The sequence below is a fragment of the Colossoma macropomum genome, unplaced genomic scaffold (assembly GCF_904425465.1).
Source record: "Colossoma macropomum unplaced genomic scaffold, Colossoma_macropomum, whole genome shotgun sequence".
Taxonomy (NCBI): domain Eukaryota; kingdom Metazoa; phylum Chordata; class Actinopteri; order Characiformes; family Serrasalmidae; genus Colossoma; species Colossoma macropomum.
In genome coordinates this window covers 17,066,206-17,085,087 of record NW_023494802.1, presented here as the reverse complement: position 1 = coordinate 17,085,087, position 18,882 = coordinate 17,066,206, and the positions used below count along the sequence as shown (strand labels likewise).

Genomic DNA, 18,882 nt, shown 5'->3' with positions numbered 1-18,882 from the left:
ACCCATCTTCAGAAGAATTTAACCTCATTCATTAAAATTGAGAAATTGGAAAACTTGCTCAAAAAGCAAAACCGTCTCATCTTGCAGCGCTTCTATGCTGATGTGTTTATAAAGCGCTTCACCCGTTTAAAGCGTCTGAACAGCCGTCCCTGCACAACCTGGACTACACGGCGGGCATCCACGGGAGAAAACGCGCCGCTGCCAGTGACGTAAGCGAATCGCACTTCATTCTTCAAGTTGCTGGGAAGCGAGCAAGCCGCGCTGCTGGACTGGGGAGCGGACTGTGGAGCGGTCACTGAGCGCATCAGGAAAGTCTGCCTTACACGGTAAGAACCGCAGTTCTGGGTTAAAAGCCCACTCGAGTCTGTTAGGTGACTTCATACTGATGCTTGGCTTTGGTTGAACCTTACTGAGAACCAAAGTAGCAGAACTGAGTTTCCTTTTGAGGGATTTATTGCTGACTGGGAGAATAAAGAGAGGAGCTGCTGACGGAGAAGCGGCTTTTGAATCAAATATGATTTAGTAGACTTTTTGACAGGTAAATAAACTGTAACTTCATTTGCTGGACAATTTTTTAATTTTTTTCAGGTCTCGTGATGCTCAGAACAACACTTCGCCGACCACACATCACCTCAGCTTCGAGGAAACATCTGCCAGACCGGAACGGCTGCTTATGAAGTAAACAAGTAAACATCTGGACGCAGTCAGAACATCAGTTTTGTTCTTCTCAGTATGGAGAACATTTCAAACCCCGTCAACATGAACCCACAGTGCAACTTCAGCATGGACTTCTACTACCACAGCTCTGCCAACCGGACTGATCTGAACTGCACGCCCCCCGAGGACTACTTCTTTTACGCAGACCTGTACGTGGTTCTCCCGGTCATTTACTCCGTGATCTGCGCCGTGGGTCTGACCGGCAACACGGCGGTCATTTATGTCATCCTGAAAGCGCCTAAAATGAAGACGGTCACCAACATGTTCATCTTGAACTTGGCCATCGCGGATGACCTCTTCACGCTAGTTTTGCCCATCAACATCGCCGAGCACCTTCTGCACTACTGGCCCTTTGGCGAAGTGCTCTGCAAGATCATCCTGAGCATTGACCACTACAACATCTTCTCCAGCATATATTTTCTGACCGTGATGAGCGTTGACCGCTACCTGGTGGTGCTGGCCACGGTGCGCTCCAAGCGCATGCCCTACCGCACGTACAGGGCGGCCAAGATAGTCAGCCTGTGCGTTTGGGTGCTGGTCATCCTCATCGTGGTGCCCTTCACGGTGTTCGCGGGAGTGTACGTCAGCCCGGACGACTCCGAGCGGAAGAGCTGCGTGCTGAGCTTCCCCAGCCCAGAGGGCTCGTGGTTCAAAGCGAGCCGGATTTATACGCTCATACTGGGCTTTGCCATCCCCGTGTCCACCATCTGCATCCTCTACACCATGATGCTCTACAAGCTGCGCAACATGAGACTCAACACCAACGCCAAGGCGCTGGACAAAGCTAAAAAGAGAGTGACCGTGATGGTGTTCATCGTCCTGGCCGTGTGCTTGTTCTGCTGGACCCCCTTCCACCTCAGCACCATCGTGGCGCTGACCACGGATCTGAGAAGCACGCCGCTCGTCATCGGGATCTCGTACTTCATCACCAGCTTGAGCTACGCCAACTCCTGCCTCAACCCGTTCCTCTACGCCTTCCTGGACGACAGCTTCAGGAAAGCGTTTAAGAAGATGCTAGAATGTAGGACTGCTTGAATGTAACGGACTCGGAACTGGTTCACAGTGGAACAACGTGGACAGCAGCTTCTACACGAGCCTAACGTGAGCTTTTGTCTCCCTCTTGTGTCAGTAAAGTGCACATCTCCTATGGATAGAAAGGTTTTTGTTCATTTGTTACTATTGAGTTATTCACTCTTGAAAATGAAGATGCCAAGAGTTCTGTGGATGCCATAAAAGGACCACCTTTGGTTCCCTAAGGCGGTTCTCAAAACCGGACCTCAGGGAACCAAAAGTCATTCTTTTACGGCATCATCACAAAAAAACCCTTTTGATTCCCTGAAGTGGTTCTCAAACCTGACCTTGGGGAGCCAAAAGTCATTCTTTTATGGCATCACCCCAAAGAACGCTTTTGGTTCCCTAAAATGGTGGTTCTCAAATCTGACCTTAGGGAAATAAAAGTTGTCCTTTTATGCTATCTCCCCAAAGAACCCTTTTGGTTCCCTTAAGCAGTGGTTTTCAAACCGGACCTCAGGCAAACAAAAGTTGTTCTTTTATGGCATCACCCCAAAGAACGCTTTTGGTTCCCTAAAATAGTGGTTCTCAAATCAGACCTCAGGGAACCAAAGGTTGTTGTTTTATGCAATCACCCCAAATAACCCTTTTTGTTCCCTAAAACAGTGGTTCTCCAACCAGACCTTAGGGAACCAAAATTCGTTCTTTTATAGCACCATTTCAAAGAACTCTTTTGGTTCCCCAAAGCTGTGGTTCTCAAACTGGACCGTGGGGAACCAAAAATCGTCCTAAAACAGTGGTTCTCCAACCAGACCTTAGGGAACCAAAAGTTGTTGTTTTATGCCATCACCCCAAAGAACCCATTTGCTTCCCTAAAGCGGTGGTTCTCAAACCAGACCTCAGTCCACAAAAATGTTCCCCCCTAGACCACTGCTCTAGGGTACCAAAAGTGGCAAACTCCAAAGAGCCCTAAAGAACCTTTAGTGGATGTGATGTGCGAATGCAAAGTATAGTTCTTTAAAGAACCAAGTGCAAATGTGAAGATCCTTTTCAAAGCTGAAGGAACCTCCAGTCTCACCTTACTTGAATAGTCCACTGTAGTCTCTATAGATTATCTACAGATGTTTAAACTGTTAACAGACTATCTGTTGAAACTCAGTTGATTCTCAACAGTGGTGGGGTTAGGGTTAGGATTTGGACCAGGGAGAGGGTTGGGTGTAGGTTTTGGGCTGAGGTTAAGGTTAGGATTGGAGCCAGGTTTAGAGTTAAAGGCAATTACAGTCAATTTAGTAGATATTTAGTTGAATGTAAAATGAAAGTAAATAGTAAGTATCTACAAAGCACCTAAAGTGGACTATCCAAAAAGAGCGTTACCCCTCCATATAACACATTCATTGAATCAGAAGTGATTCTCTTATGGCATCTCATCTTTTTTGGCACCTTATTTTTCTAAGAGTGAAGCTCCTCAAATGATTGCATCATCATGATTAAATAACGTCAATATCTGAACATGTACGCAACCGTCAGTGTCCTTCTGTTTATTAGACAACCAGAGATCTTCAGCTGTGTATATAATGTACAGGCCTGCTTTTGTCACAGAACATCGTCATTTGCTTCAGAGTGTCTAATGGAAAAAAAAACAAAAAAACTGAGACCAGTTGATGTTGCAGCTACATGGACAAACAAGCGTTCCCCTCGCCTTATGGGAATGAATACAATGTATAAGAGAACCGTCTTTATCGAAATACTTGAAAATGCTGGAATGCTGAGTAAGCTTTACTTGCCAGTCATGGTAACAGAAGGACAATGTTGTGCAAAGGAGTCTCCCACTGAGGTGCACGAATACATGGCTTTGAATCTTTATGTTGTAAATAAAATGGATTAAACCATGAGGTTTTGTTTTGTTTTACTAAGCCAATAATGGTTCGAAAAAATTCTAATCCATTTCAAAATCGTCTTATTTAAGGAATTTTTTCTTGATATCTTCATCAAAAATCAAACCTTCCTTTGGATTCCTTTATATTATATGCAACCAGCATAGAGCTGCTTATTTAGCCTTTAAAATAAAGGTACTTGGTTTGGAAGTATGTTTCTAGGAAATATTTGTAATGTTGTAGAACTTTATGTGGAGGTTCTTAAGGAGGTTCTACACACTCTCACATCACAAAACACAAGAAGGTTCTTCAACCCTTTAATGGCGAGAGCCCATCAGTGGGCCTAAAGATTTATTATGCACTTTTATGTAAGAGTAGCCCCACCAGTTTGCACTGAAGTCCCTGTAGTTACTGAGTAATAACCTATAATGTAATAAGCCTGAGATTTTAAGGGGTTAAAGAATCATCCATTGAAAAGTTCTTAAGGGAACCTAAAGTGGTTCTTCTATCAGGCTTTCTGGCTCCTTTGTTTTATGCCTTATACACAAGGGGTAATAAAGTAGGGCATTCAACAATTCAGCAATAACTCTAATAGCAATGAGTGTAATTCTTATAATGCATCAGAAGAAGTAATCAAAGCTTTTAATATCACTGAGTAGAATTTTCCTCCCTATCTTTAGCTCTGTGCTCTATTTTGTAAGTAGTAGCTACCAGCAATACACTGGTAACACACTGATTTCAGAGCTGTGGCCTTACTATACATTCCTTGACTATATTTACCCCACTCCCCACCCCTTATTAAGAACAATATACATTCCAGAAGCGCCCCCCTGGGGTAAGAAGGCCCCCTGTTGAATGTCGTGGAAGGCATTTGTATTCTTAGTATTTTCTTTTCAAAATTGGTGTTATTAATCAAATTCAACACCAAAAATATTATATTTTAAAATTTACCTGAGATCCCTATCAATATATGTGTTAATGATTCCAATGAATTGTATTAAGCTATGACAAAAGACAAATGACAGTAAAATAGAAACACTTGAAATGTCAAAAATAGTTGTTATGATTATATCAATTGCTCAATGATTATATACATTCATTTGATGGCACTATTATTATTATTATTATTATTATTATTATTATTATTATTATTATTATTATCTAAACAAAACAATAGCATTCAATATTGCTAAATGTCTGGTTGGTATAGTGTAGTGGGTAACACCTCTGCCTACCTCCTTGTAGACTGGGGTTCGATCTCCTGTCTAGGTATGTACCCTATGCTACACCACTGAGAAGTCTTGGGCAAGACACCTAACACTACCTTCGTCTACCTGCGTAAAATGATCGACTTGTAAGTTGCTCAGGATAAGAGCGTCTACCGAAATGCCATAAAATTATAAAATCATTTCAAGCTCGCCAGTGAATCTCCAGTCAATGTTGTGTCTTTGCGATGAAAATCAAAGTAAATGTTTCTGGAGCAATTCAGTGAGGGGGAAACAAGTTTGCTGACACTTTTTTTTGACATTTTTGTTATAAATATACTTCCCGTGCATACATGCACTTCAACTTTACACACATAATGTCATTTTGTCTTTTTCTGAATATGAACTAAAAAGTATGTACTCATAAGCATAAACATAGGTTTTAAAAAGTGAAATTGACAGGGGAAAAAGGTATTCAGATGCCACATATTAATAATGTTACTACTTAGCTACAAAGTTGTTGTTGGCAAACCCAGCTTTGAGATGTCTACAGTAAACAGTAATTAGCTTTCTGCAGCATTGTGGTTCAGTTTTGATACGTTTCCCTTGGCAAACTATCTTCAGTTCCCTAACTTCAAAGGTTTTCTCTAATGGAGTCAAAATCCTCCATAAATTTTCAATGGGATTCAAGTTGTATTCAAATAGATTGGCTGGACAATTGGTCAAACACAAGGCCCGTGGCACAATCCTATCCGGCCTACATACATACATACATACATCATCTAAACCGCTTATCCTTCTGGGTCGCGTTGGGGTGCTGGAGCCTATCCCAGCTGCCATTGGGCGGAAGGCAGGATACACCCTGGACAGGTCGCCAGTCCATCGCATAGAAATTATTTTAGTTTTCTATTAATATTAGGCTGTTTTCCAATGCGCTGCACTACAGTCCCCAGCATACAGTACAATGTAATGTGCCCTTCCACCCCACTTCTGCCAACAACAATCTATAGGACAGCGCAATCCTACCACACCAGTCTTATCACCAAATACACTAGCTGTGATCCAGCAGGCCAACCAATATAAACACTTGGCTAGCTAAAGAAAATATGTAGATAGCTAAAAAATGACCAAAAGAAAAGTGAACAGTGAATGCAGAGGTTTTCAAGACAGGTGGGAGCTTGAATATTTTTTTTTTTTACTTCCAAAAAGGATAAAACCTATCTGTCTTGTTTGCCAGGATAATGTGGCTGATACTAAAAGAATACAACATTAGGCGCCATAATGATTTTGAACAAATAATGGCCAGTTCGGTACATAGCAAAATGTTATTTAGAATTAAATGAAAACATAGGCGTTCTCTGGCCCACAGATTTTATTGAGGGTTTTTTTATGGCCCTTTTAGTGTTTGAGTTGACACCCCTGGGCTAGACTATGCAAGTAACTGCATATTTTTTAGAAAGCACACTGTAAAAAAAAAAAAAAAATTCAATATTTTAATTTAAAAAAGAAAGTAACCCTCACTTAACTATAATACACAGATCATTGTTGTGTTAACTTACCATCAGATGTTCAATGAACTCTGTCAGGGCAACCAGGTTACTTTCTGAATCACTGAGTTATTTTGGCTGCATGTTTGGGGTCGTTGTCTTGTTTGAAATGTCCATCTCCTCCCCTTTCTTGGCCAATGAGATTAAATTCTCCTTTAATATCTTCCGGTACTTTGCTCCACTCATGTTTCCTTCAGTGACTTGTAATGCCCCGGGAGCAGCCCCATATCATAATGCTCTCACCTCTGTACTTCACTGTGGGTATGATGTTCTTGGGATCATATGTGAGTTCTATTTGTTTTATCTGACCAGAGTACATTGTTCCACATCAGTTCTGATTTGTCTAAATGCACATGTGCACATTTTAGATGCACATCTTTATTATCAGAAGGGTGTAGGAACGGAGATGAGCAGTTCATTGCTTACTGTTCTCTTTGGAACAGTTGGTGCTGCTGTTTCCAGGTCATATCAGCACACTTTAAGTGACAGCTGGCTTCAGTGAGCTTTCCAAATGTATATTATTGAACCAATAGTGATAACAGGGATGTTTAAGGTGTTTTCTAGGGCTCTTTAACCTTTTCAATTCGAGTGTTGTTTAACCCTTGTGTGGTGTTGACTTGTTTGTTACTCAGTGGTCTGGTGGACCCACCACATTATTGTAATCATAACCATAACAATTTATGTAAAAATACCAGATGTTTAAAATATCACAAGTGGCCAGCGTAGGGTTCTCCTTTAGCAGCTGTAGCCAGTCAGCAGCCTGTCCATGTTGTCCACGCTCACACACACACACACACACACACACACACACACACTAACAGCAGGCCATGTAGGAGGAGAACAGAGTGAAGGACACAGCACCTCCACACTTTTATTCCCCGTGGGTTCACCCAACACCACATGTGCAATATAAATCTGAAATCTGATGTTGAAATAATAATAAATCGCATAATTTTTTCTTTTGGTAAACATTGAAAACGGGTCCCACAGACCCCAACACCACACAAGGGTTAATAATTTTGTCCTGAGAACTTTAGGAAGCTCCTGCTCCTCCACCTTGCCCTGGGTAACCTTATATATACACATCCTTTATAAGAATTCTAATGTTTTAGAAATGAAATGCCACTTGTGCCATTGTGGCACAAAACACTAAGGGGAACTTGAAATCCACCATAGGTGATGTGACAGAGCAGCAGTCTTTCATGTGCTGTGGTAGGTGTAGTTACATCTTTGAAGGTGGTCAATTGAGCTCACAGTGGAGAGGCTATTCACAAATATTCGCTAAAAGGTCCCGGCTCTTCACAGACTCTTACAAGCGTTCTTGTTTGTTCCAGGCTTTTGTGCTTATTGTAAAGGTTCTTAAAAGAAGTTCTTAAAAATAGAAGCTTTGAAAAAGGGAGCAGGAGGAAATGTACATTCTCGTGTTCTGAGCAAGCAATAATAACTGTCATTCTCTATTCATTTATATTGTGGCGTCAGTGTAGAAGAAGATATGGGAGAGTCCATTAATTCTGCCACGAGAAGTGTTCCTTTATTTACACAAGCAGGAAAGGTCCACACAAACACAGCCATGGAGCAGGCAGCTCTCTTCTAGCCATACACACTAACCCCCACTGTCTCACCCAAGCCCAACACAAATAACACAACACATACCTCATATAAACTAACTAAACAGCAACACAACAACAATAATAACAGTAATAATCGTCTCTTTCATGAAGACATAGGACGGACACTTAGAAGCGCATACTATGCCTCTAAAGCTCTGAAATGCAGAGCGTGTGGTGGATGCCACAACATATTTCTGTATAAACTGAAAGGTTATGATCACTGAACAAAATAAAACAGATGGAGAGGCTATTCACAAATATTCGCTGAAAGGTCCTGACTCTTCACAGACTCTTACGAGCATCCTTATTTGTCCCAGGCCTTTGTGCTTATTGTAAAGAGACAGAGAAGGAGTGAAGATGTCTGGCTAAAATAATGCACACAGATCAGACAAGTAGAACCAAAAACCAAGCATAAAATCAGACTAAACAAGGTAACAGACTGCAAATAAAGACCAAGCTATCAAACTGGCCCAAAACAAAGGGTTCTTTGGAGTGAAGAACTACTGTTGGACCTTTCCCTGAAAGGTTCTTTATACATTAGAAAGGTTCTTCACACTTTCACAGCAAGAATACAGAAAAAAATGTTTTTATCCACATTATATTTTATAACATCGTACATAAAATATCTCATGTCTCCAAAATGGTAACTTTACAGGAGAAGGAAAAAACCTACTTTACTTTGAATGTAAGTCAATGGAACCAGACTTTTTTTTTTTTTCTTCCGGCAACAGATTTATATATATATATATATATATATATATATACACAGATAGTGGTCTAAAAAGGGTTTGCCCCTTTCCTGATTTCTTATTTTTTTGCATGTTTGTCACACTTAAAAAGCACAAAATTAAACACAAAATGCAGTTTATAAATTAAGGTCTTTATTATTAAGGGGAAAAGAAATACAAACCCACAAGGCCCCTTTGAGAAAAAGTGATTGCCCCCTAAACCTAAACCTAATAACTGGTTGGGCCACCCTTAGCAGCAACAACTGCAATCTAGTGTTTGCAATAACTGGCAATGAGTCTTTTACAGCGCTGTGGAGGAATTCTGGCCACTCATCTTTGCAGAATTGTTGTAATTCAGCCACATTATTTTGTTATCACAACACATAATTTTGTTTTTCTCAAGCCACTCAGAGGTGGACTTGCTGGTGTGTTTTGGATCGTTGTCCTGCTGCAGAACCCAAGTGCGCTTCAGCTTGAGGTCACGAACAGATGGCCGGACATTCTCCTTCAGGATTTTTTGGTAGACAGCAGAATTCATGGTTCCATTTAAGTCTTCCAGATCCTGAAGCACCAAAACAGCCCCAGACCATCACACTACCACCACCATATTTTACTGTTGGTATGATGTTCCTTTTCTGAAATGCTGTGTTACTTCTACACCAGATGTAACGGGACAAACACCTTCCAAAAAGTTCAATTTTGTCTCGTCAGTCCACAGAGTATTCTCCCAAAAGTCTTGGGGATCATCAAGATGTTTTCTGGCAAAACTGAGACGAGCCTTTATGTTCTTTTTGCTCAGCCGTGGTTTTCGTCTTGGAACTTTGCCGTGCAGGCCATTTTTGCCTGGTCTCTTTCTTATGGTGGAGTCATGAACCCTGATCTTAACTGAGGCAAGTGAGGCCTGCAGTCCTTTGGATGTTGTTATGGGGTCTTTTGTGACCTCTTGGATGAGTCGTCGCTGCGCTCTTGGGGTAATTTTGGTTGGCTGGCCACTCCTGGGAAGGTTCACCACTGTTCCATGTTTTCGCCGTTTGTGGATAATGGCTCTCACTGTGGTTCGCTGGAGTCCCAAAGCTTTAGAAATGGCTTTATAACCTTTTCCAGACTGATAGATCTCAATTACTTTGTTTCTCAGTTGTTCACTCAGCTTTCCAAAGATGTAATAAACCACAGTTAATTTATGTTTTAAAGGGGGGGGGTTGGGGGTACTATTTGGGTGGTGGTTCATTTTCTGCTCTATGGGGGTCTTGACCACTGAAGAGCAGGGTGAAAGGGGGCTAACAAAGTATGCAGAGAAACAGATGGACTACAGTCTGTAATTGTAGAACTACAAAGTGCACCTATATATGATCAGCATATACGGAACAACAAATAATTCACTTATATTTGCATAAATTGTAAAAACATAACACTTTTTGGATAGATTATTACAGAAATAGAAGTATTACCAATATAAAAAAAAAAAACTTCCAGTATTTAAATATTTTGTTTAATAATTTGACTGGAAATCAAGTCAGGGCAATAAATAAACTATATTTATTTAGTACTTCTATCTATCTCAATAATAAGAGGGGTGTCCACATATTTCTGACTATGTGTAGTGTATCTATCCTCCTGCTGTTTCCAGGCACATTACAAACATAAAAATAAGGCACTGAAAAGAAAAGAAGGACAGGAAAGGATAAATGGGGTAAACAACCTCCACAAGATAGATTTATTTTTTGTCTTTTATTAGCAGTGATGATAAACTGTAGCTGTTAGGGATCATGATGTGTCTAATGGTGTGACTGATGCTGCCCTTAATACAGGTGAGTACAATGAGATTTTGTGTGGTGTGTGAGTGCTCTGCTAGAAAGTAGGCTACTTCATATAGACTCATGCTAAAAACAGGAACACCCACTTATATATTTAATACAAAGGCACACATTCACACATGTCTTCCATGTTTTGTACCATCATATCATAATGCTATTCTGAGGGCACAATTATGTCAAACCTTGCTGGACTTTTTTTGCCATGGTTTTTGTCCTGGACTAAGGGGGTCTAACAAAGTAAGGGGTCTCTTTGCACACAAGCCCAGAGATGACTTGTTACACCACTGCTACTCAAATGTGAACTTTTTTGACTGAGAACAATCAGAGGGCGTATCATTTTATACACATATGTTTGAAGAAATATCAGTTCAAAGATATATCAGTGAATATGCAGACCTCACCTATTAAAAGAATGGATTATTAAGGGAGACTGAGAAAACAAACCTGCATTTTCCTTGCCTGTTCAAATATATGCTTCCTTTATTAAAAAGACATGGAATTCTACAGGCTTTTGGGATATTCTTCCTATTTCTATGTCACAGCGAATTAGGGTCTCGCCCGCCACTAGAATAACGACAACCACCAATCCCGACTTCACAACGTCACTGCTGTTGACGCCAGGTTTCCAGTGGGTCATGTTTTTAAGGCCTAGCTTGTACAGGCAGATTAACACAAAGTTAGGTTCTCTCTTCACAGTTGAGAAAATTCTTAGTTAATTACACTACACAGAAGCTGAATTCAGAATACAAAAAGCTGGTATATATATATATATATATATATATATATATATATATATATATATATATATATATATATATATATATAGCCAGCTTCTTAGCTACATTTCTCTTACTTGGCTTGCAAGAAAACTATTGCAGAACATCATCAACTTTTGTTGCTACTGCACTCAGTACTTACATTAGTTTGATTTTTAGACCTATAAGAAAGTTACCAATGCTGGACGATTGTTTCATTGATTTCATTAGTGGCTTAGTGCTATAAAGAACAGTGTCTACAATGTAAAGAAAACATCAGTGAATTACTTGTTTGGTTCAGTGAAGTTCAAAAACTCTGGAAAGGTTTGGGGAAGGCCCTTTTCTGTTCCAGCATGACTGAACCTTGCACAAAGCGAGGTCCATAAAGGCATGACTGGGTGAGTTCGGTGTGGAAGAACTTGACTGGCCCTCACAGAGCCCTGACCTCAACCCCATCAAACACCTTTGGGATGAACTAGAACAGAGACTGTGAGCCAGGCGCTCTCATCCAACATCAGTGTCTGACCTCACAAATGCTCTTCTGGAAAAATTCAAACAGACAGTCTTCAACATCTGCAGAAAGCTTCCCAGAAGAGTGGAAGCTGTTATAGCTGCAAAAGGGGGACCAACTCCATATTAGTGCCTATTGATTTAGAACAGGATGTCAAAAAAGCTACTTTAGGTATAATGTGTAGGTGTCCCAATGCTTTTGTACATATAGTGTATATTAAGTAACAAAACCTTGTATATTCAAAATGGTAATTCACAAAAACTAAACACAGCCAACAACATTAATATACTGAAATTAATGATGTTGACTGCAGCATCATTCATCATTCAACAACTGAAGTGATAATAAACAACCTCTGCCCCAAACGCCAAACTGTCCAGTTTTAACCCAATCAATATTAGCTTAATGACCCAAAATATTAAAACTTCTAGTGCATACATCCACTTGAAATGTACAAGTTTTTTGACATTGTACTTATAAAAAAGTATATATTAGGTATATAACCATAAATAAAGATGTTTAAAAAAGGTAAATTGATAATTGAAATATTTTGTTTACACAAAATATACATACATGTAAAAGTTAAAAATAAAAATAAATCTAGTGCTACATATTAATGCTGCAGAAACCAAAAATGAAAATGTTCTTGTGCAAATTGCACCTGGTGTCATTACAATTTTGTCATTGGTTGGGAAGATTTCATGCAACAAGTAGCAAAAATGGTGAAGGTGCAGGAGCTTCCGGAAGATCTTAGGGACAACATTATTAAACACTCAAATTGAGTTACAGAGCCATAGCAAAGACCTTAAACATTCTAATCATCTAATCACCTCTCCTCAGACAGATGTGGCAGGCAATATTTCACAGTGATATATCGGGTGTGTCTCAAAACCTAGTGAGCTCTCTAAGTAGCCGCTGTCTACATAGGCAGCTGTCTAAGTAGGCAGCGTTCCAACCGTCGTCTGTCCTTATGAGATAGATAAATGAGACGCTCTAGTTAGACAGCAGTGACGTCGCCGCTTGTTCCCGCCCACTGCGCGAGGCCGGCGTTTACTTACCTCAGCCGGCAGAATCACATTTAGCCAACATGGATCTGTTCTGGCAGTTTATATAGCGATTTTAATTGTATTTGCTCTGAATTAAATGGCAAAATAGACAGTAGTTGTGGTCAAACGCGGAAAGTATAGGCTATTTGTGCACCTTTATGACTAGAAAACAGATAAATACCCCAGAAAATCAGAATAACTTACATTTGAAGATGACGTCGCTGCTTGGTGAAGCGCTTCTGATCGACATCTTCTAACAAAAGTTGCGCCGCGCTGCATCGCGGGATTGCCTCAGCGGCTGAGGAAACATCTGATGCTCTCTTGATATTCAACCAAAATGAGACCTCAGTAGGCAGCATGTTTGAGCTATCTAAGAATTGGGACAGCCTTCTTGTCGGGAGCACACATATTGTGACATAAAATGCTGTCTATGTAGAGCTCACTAGGTTTTGAGACACACCCATCATCTCATATCATACATCATGTCATATATCATCTGCACTCTCAGATGATATAGACAATGATAAGGAAGGTAAGAGAGAAGCCAGCAGTCACTTAAAAACAGTTGCAGCAAGACCTGAAAGCAGCAGCAACAACAGTTACACATAGAACAATAAGCAGTGAACTACATGACAGTCATCTCCTAAAGCCCATGCAAAACTCCTCTGCTAAAACAAGCAGAGATGCATGTCTAAAATTTGCACACGTGAATTTAGACAAATCAGAAATGTTTTGAAACAATAGGCCTCATTCACCTACCATTCTTAAGAAGAATTTTTTTCTTTAAACTCACTTACGCTGTTTTTACTGAGATTAGAATTTATGCACACTCAAGAGAATAAAGGCGTGAACAATTATATGGTTTAAGAACACATCATGAATCTGATGTGCAAAAAATAATAATAAAACATAAAAACTAGAACTCTTTAGAAATAATTCAGCTCATCATGTTTGGAGAAAGAAGGGTTGTGTGTATGATGAACACCATATCCATAGTGAAGTATGGAGGTGGGAGCCCCATGATATGGGTGCTTCTCTGCAAACAGTAATGGGGGATTGTACATCATTGAAGGAAACATGAATGGAGTGATGTTCCAGGACATATTAGAGAAGACATTTATCCCATTAGCCAAGAAAGGGGAGGAGGTGGGTGTTTCAACAAGACAACAACCCCAAACACAGGCCTACAGCAAAAATAAAGGAGGTGAAGGTGCTTGCATGGTCTAGCCAATTGTAGAATTGAAGATGTTGCAAAGAGGAATGGACAAAAATGGAAACTCAGTGCTACACAAAGTGAATTACTTCTTACTGTAGATGTCTCAAAATCATTGCAGCAAAGTGCTTATATTATTTATTTGTGGTGTCAGAATACTTTTTACGCTATTGATTTCATTTTAAACATATCTTTGTCCAAGCACATATATATATATATATATATATATATATATATATATACACTTTTTGGTAACACTTTATTTGGATGGTCCACTGTAGATTCTTTGTTAATGCTCAGTTGGCCTTATAACTATATATCTATTACATTCAACTGAACTTCAAGTTTAGTGTGAAAGAATTTATTAAATCTAACCCTAACCCTAAATGTAACCCTCACCTTAACCTCAAGGTAAAACATACATCTACTCCTAGACCTAAACCTAACCCTAATGTTGTTGATAATCAACTGAACATCACCAGAAAGTTTGTTAATTATTTAAGTCTCTGTAGAGCATCTATAGGGGACCATCCAAATAAAGTGACCTACTTTTTTGTTCAATTTATGAGTACTGAGTAGTCAAAAGACATCGGACCTCATTCACCAACGATTCTGAAGAAAAAAAAAAATCTCTTCTTACATTCGATTCTGACATTCACCAATGATTTCTCATTTGGGATTTAGGTAAGAACAGAATCTACACACTCAAGAGCACAAATGTGCAAACAATTCTGCAGTTTACGAACACGTCATGAATTTGATGCAGACTTTTTCTTAGAACCTTCCTAAGGACAAATTTAAGAAAAAAAGATATTAGAAGATATAATTTACATTGTGTGTAAATTTTAAGTGGATATATACACTGAAAATATTTTCAATAACAAAAACTAAGGTGTCTGATTTCTTGTATACTTGAATATTTACTGTAGACTCAACATTAGACTTTTTGGATTCCAAAGGAAGTGAATCGCAGATACTGGCAACAACTAGTATTTCAATGACATCAAGACTAACTGTAAGACAAAAAACAAGTATCAACAGTCAGTACTACTTAGCTAAAGTAGGTTTGAATTGATGTAAAACACTGCTTTTTGTTCATCTAAACCAGTGGTGTGAAACAAATTCCAAAAAAGTTTGGAAGCTTTTTGTAGTGAAGAGTTTCTTGTGCTGGAAATTGGGACATTATCTATAATTCTCCGTCCACAGAACTGCTTCAAGCAGTCTAGCGACTACTAAACTGCTCCTTAGAGGTTTCCAATTAAGATTACACTTCTCTTTTAAGCAATTGTTCAACTAACTGTAGTTATTTTTATCCCATTACTTACTGCTGAAGAGTGGCCTCTGTTAAGCACATACTTGCATTGCCAAATAGAGAGAGAGTTTGAAAAGTGAGGAGGTGAAGAGGCTAAATTTTCACACTCTGCCATCTACCACCTGCAGCTAAGAGTCAATTGGCTGTGCAGTCACTGGGTGGAAAGGAAAATTTCCACTTTCATTAGTGATGCAAGTGTAGGCAGCCTACCAGCACTTCATCAGAAACGGCCAATACCCTGTGAGGGGTTGTGTAAAGGTCCATATCTGGCTCAGTCTGGTTTAAATGGTTGAATAAGATCAATAAAATGCAAAGAACCAAAGACAGAATCTTCTTTGTCTGCGTACTGTGACTAATCGCTCACAATCTTAGCCATAATTCTATATTTTTTAATCAGTTCCATAAATAGGTCTGATCAAGAAAGCATTTTTATTTTTCTTAGCAACAGCTGATGTATTTGTTGTGAGGTCTCACAACATTTCATGACATAGCAGTGGCCCTAGCCAATGTTGGCGGCATCCCTAAATGAAACATTGGCTTTCTTTCCCCTGTGCGCTAACAATGACTGCAATGTCTGCTAGCATTTAAGCCAGAGATGTACTATCACAGTGCACAGAGCCTCTGGGCTATAGAGATGTCAAACAAGTGAGAATCCGAGTAGTGGCTAGAGCTCACCAGGGAAAGCTCATTCCCCTCGATGACTGGGGTGGACTCCAGGAAGATCAAGCAGAAACACTCAGCCAGCTAGTCCAGTAGCCAAGCACGAGGTCCATATTGGCACTGCCACTCCTATCTACCACTGTCTTCCTCTCACACAGTAGACTAATACTCTAGCCAAAGTGACCATATGGCTGCCTTTGGTGTGATGAAGTCTTTTGACAGCCCAAGGACATCTTAACCACAAAGAAGGTTGGGTTGTGCATTGTGCATTGACCATAGTTGGCTGAATGAGGAAATCAGAAAGGACTCCTTTTCACTGCGCAACATCAATGATATGCTTGATGAGCTGGCACAGTCCATCTTTTTCACCATAGCTACCTTGACCTGCAAAGCAGTGTCCTTGGCTTTGATGTTGTGTTAGAGACCAATGCTCTCAAATGGAGTACCAAGGCAAGATAGTTGAGTCTTGATTCAAGTCCTGAGTCAGTACAGGCGAGTCTCAAGTGGAGTCCCAAGTCAAAATAGTTGAGTCTTGATTCAAGTCCTGAGTCAGTACAGCCGAGTCTCAAGTGGAGTCCCAAATCAATAATCGTAATCTTCGAGTCCTAAACAAGTCAGCATGCAGTCTTCAGCTAATTTAAGGCCACCACACTGAATAATGGCAGAAGTACTATAGCCTTTAAATGACAGCATGTTAGTAGTGTATGGTTCACTGTATACTGATAACCATGACAAACATACTGTATACACAAAGAATGGTGCAACTACACATAAAAACAATTTGAAAAGTACTATTAAACTTAAAACTTGGGTGCACAGGATTAAAATAAGAACAAGCTCAACACTAAATCTAGTCCAGCCAACTAAAACCAACCGCTAGACGACAACAGAGACCAAAATGACCAACTCGAGCTGAACAAAGTTTACAGAGAAGACAGCAAAATGATGTTGAATGTACGAAGCGGAAGTTGACTTCTTGTTGCCAGCAGCTTCTTATTCAAATTTTCCATTCTACCTTAAGTGGTGCAGCAGTTACATTCTGGTGCCTAACTGCGGCACCATTTAAGGTGGAAAGAAAAATTACAATACAGAGCTGCTGAATAACAAGTCAGCTTCAGCCTCATTGTGAATGTTGCGCTTATTTTACCTGCAGAAGCTGTTAAAATCGGTCGAACAGAGACGCTGTGTTTCTTTTGTTTTGCTATCATGAGGAAAATGGTCAGTTCGCCTGGTGAGTTAAAATGCTGACTGACGGTAAATTGATGCTGTTGATGCTTCGCTTGTTTCCAGCTTATGGAGGTGAACTTAAACTATAATGCTTCACTTGTCTTCCGAAATAAAATAAACCGAGCATAAACACAGTGACAGACATTTCTGCGTATCAGATTTACGGCAGGAAACGAATCCATTCACATTAAAAGTAACCAGCTGTGCAGTCAGACACCCCTCTATGTTTCTTCCACTTTGGGTCTTAAGTCATTCCACTTTCCAAGTCATAAGGCTGAAGTCCAAGTCAAAGTTCAAGTCATTGGTGTTGAAGTCAAAGTTGAGTCGCAAGTCTTTCTTGATTTTCTGGAGTCGAGTCTCAAGTCATCAAATTCGTGACTCGAGTCCAAGTCACATGACTCGAGTCCACCTCTGGAGATTAGTTTAGTGACATCCCAAAGCCTCCTTCTTGCGTACCTTGAAGATATTTTGGTGCTGTCAGCCAATTTTTGATGCAGCACCTCAGGACCTGTAAGAGGTGTTCAGGAAAGTACATCAAGAAAACCTAACAGTTCCAGTAGCCAATCACATTCCTGGGCCATGTCCTAGATCCTAGAACAGTGTGAATAGGTTGGTGGATAGATTGGCAGGAGAGGACCCCCACAGCAAAGAGATGAAACAGCTTGAGATACAATGAGACTGCTGAGATGGCTCTGACCGACAAGTGGGCACAAGCTTCTGCAGGTCCATTTCCTGCAGCTAGGATTCATTATTTTGGTGTGTATGGCTATATAAGATGGAAAGTGTCACGGTAGACATATTGGCACATTTACTTATTTATCTGAGAGAGGCAGTTGGTTTGTGGTGGTTTTCATGGACAGCACTTTGCTCAATCAGACGCTGAAATAATCCTTGCTCTGTGGTGGTCCTGTGGGGGTCCTGACAGTCCCACTTTATAATAAGTGTCTCTAATAACTGTGTAGTTACACATGAAAACATATGAAAACAACACTGTAACTACTGATGATTTAGTCAATGTTACAGATAGGTTACAGAAGTACAGCCTATGTAATTACACATGTGTATCAACTTTGGTTTTGCCTATGTAATTACACAAGTGCATCTTTTTGATACACTACAGATCAGACATCTTTTCCAGCAGTTAAAGGAAGTATGTTTTACATAACATTATATTTATATTTTACATAATTACTGTGGAATAACTGTCTTGTAACAGGGTAACCTAATCACATCACATTGATTATTGTCTTAATGTAAGTTATTACATCTTTTTACTGTTGGAAAAACCTGCTGTTACAGTATCATTACAAATGTAATTACATTTATGTTATTACCCTTGTGTAATTACATGAGAGAGAATAGGCTGTTACAACTATTAAGATACACTTGTGTAATTACATGAGGCAAAACTGAACTTGATACAGATGTGTAATTACATAAGCTGTACTACTGTAATCCATCTGTAACAGTGACTAAATTGTTTGTAGTGACATTGTTGTTGCATGTGTTGTTCACATGTAACTACACAGTTATTACAGACACTTAATATAAAGTGGGACCGTCCTGACCATCGATGAACTGGGTGAAAGGAGGCTCACAAAGTATGTAAAGAAACAGATGAACTACAGTCTTTAATTGTAGAACTACAATGT

General features: G+C 39.8%; 1 protein-coding gene across 1 annotated transcript; it reads left to right on the top strand.

Annotated features, from left to right (window-relative positions):
• The first annotated feature begins 244 nt into the window (after nucleotides 1-244).
• On the top strand, nucleotides 245-1,830 carry npbwr2b (neuropeptides B/W receptor 2b). Its single transcript, XM_036591736.1, has 2 exons — nucleotides 245-326; nucleotides 589-1,830. The coding sequence occupies exon 2, from the start codon at nucleotides 733-735 to the stop codon at nucleotides 1,750-1,752; it is 1,020 nt and encodes a 339-aa protein (XP_036447629.1). The 5' UTR covers nucleotides 245-326; nucleotides 589-732; the 3' UTR covers nucleotides 1,753-1,830.
• The last annotated feature ends 17,052 nt before the right edge of the window (nucleotides 1,831-18,882 follow it).

What these genes read in the sequence shown, in the direction of transcription:
- npbwr2b (XM_036591736.1), top strand. Translation starts at nt 733, where the DNA reads ATGGAGAACATTTCAAACCCCGTCAACATGAACCCACAGTGCAACTTC.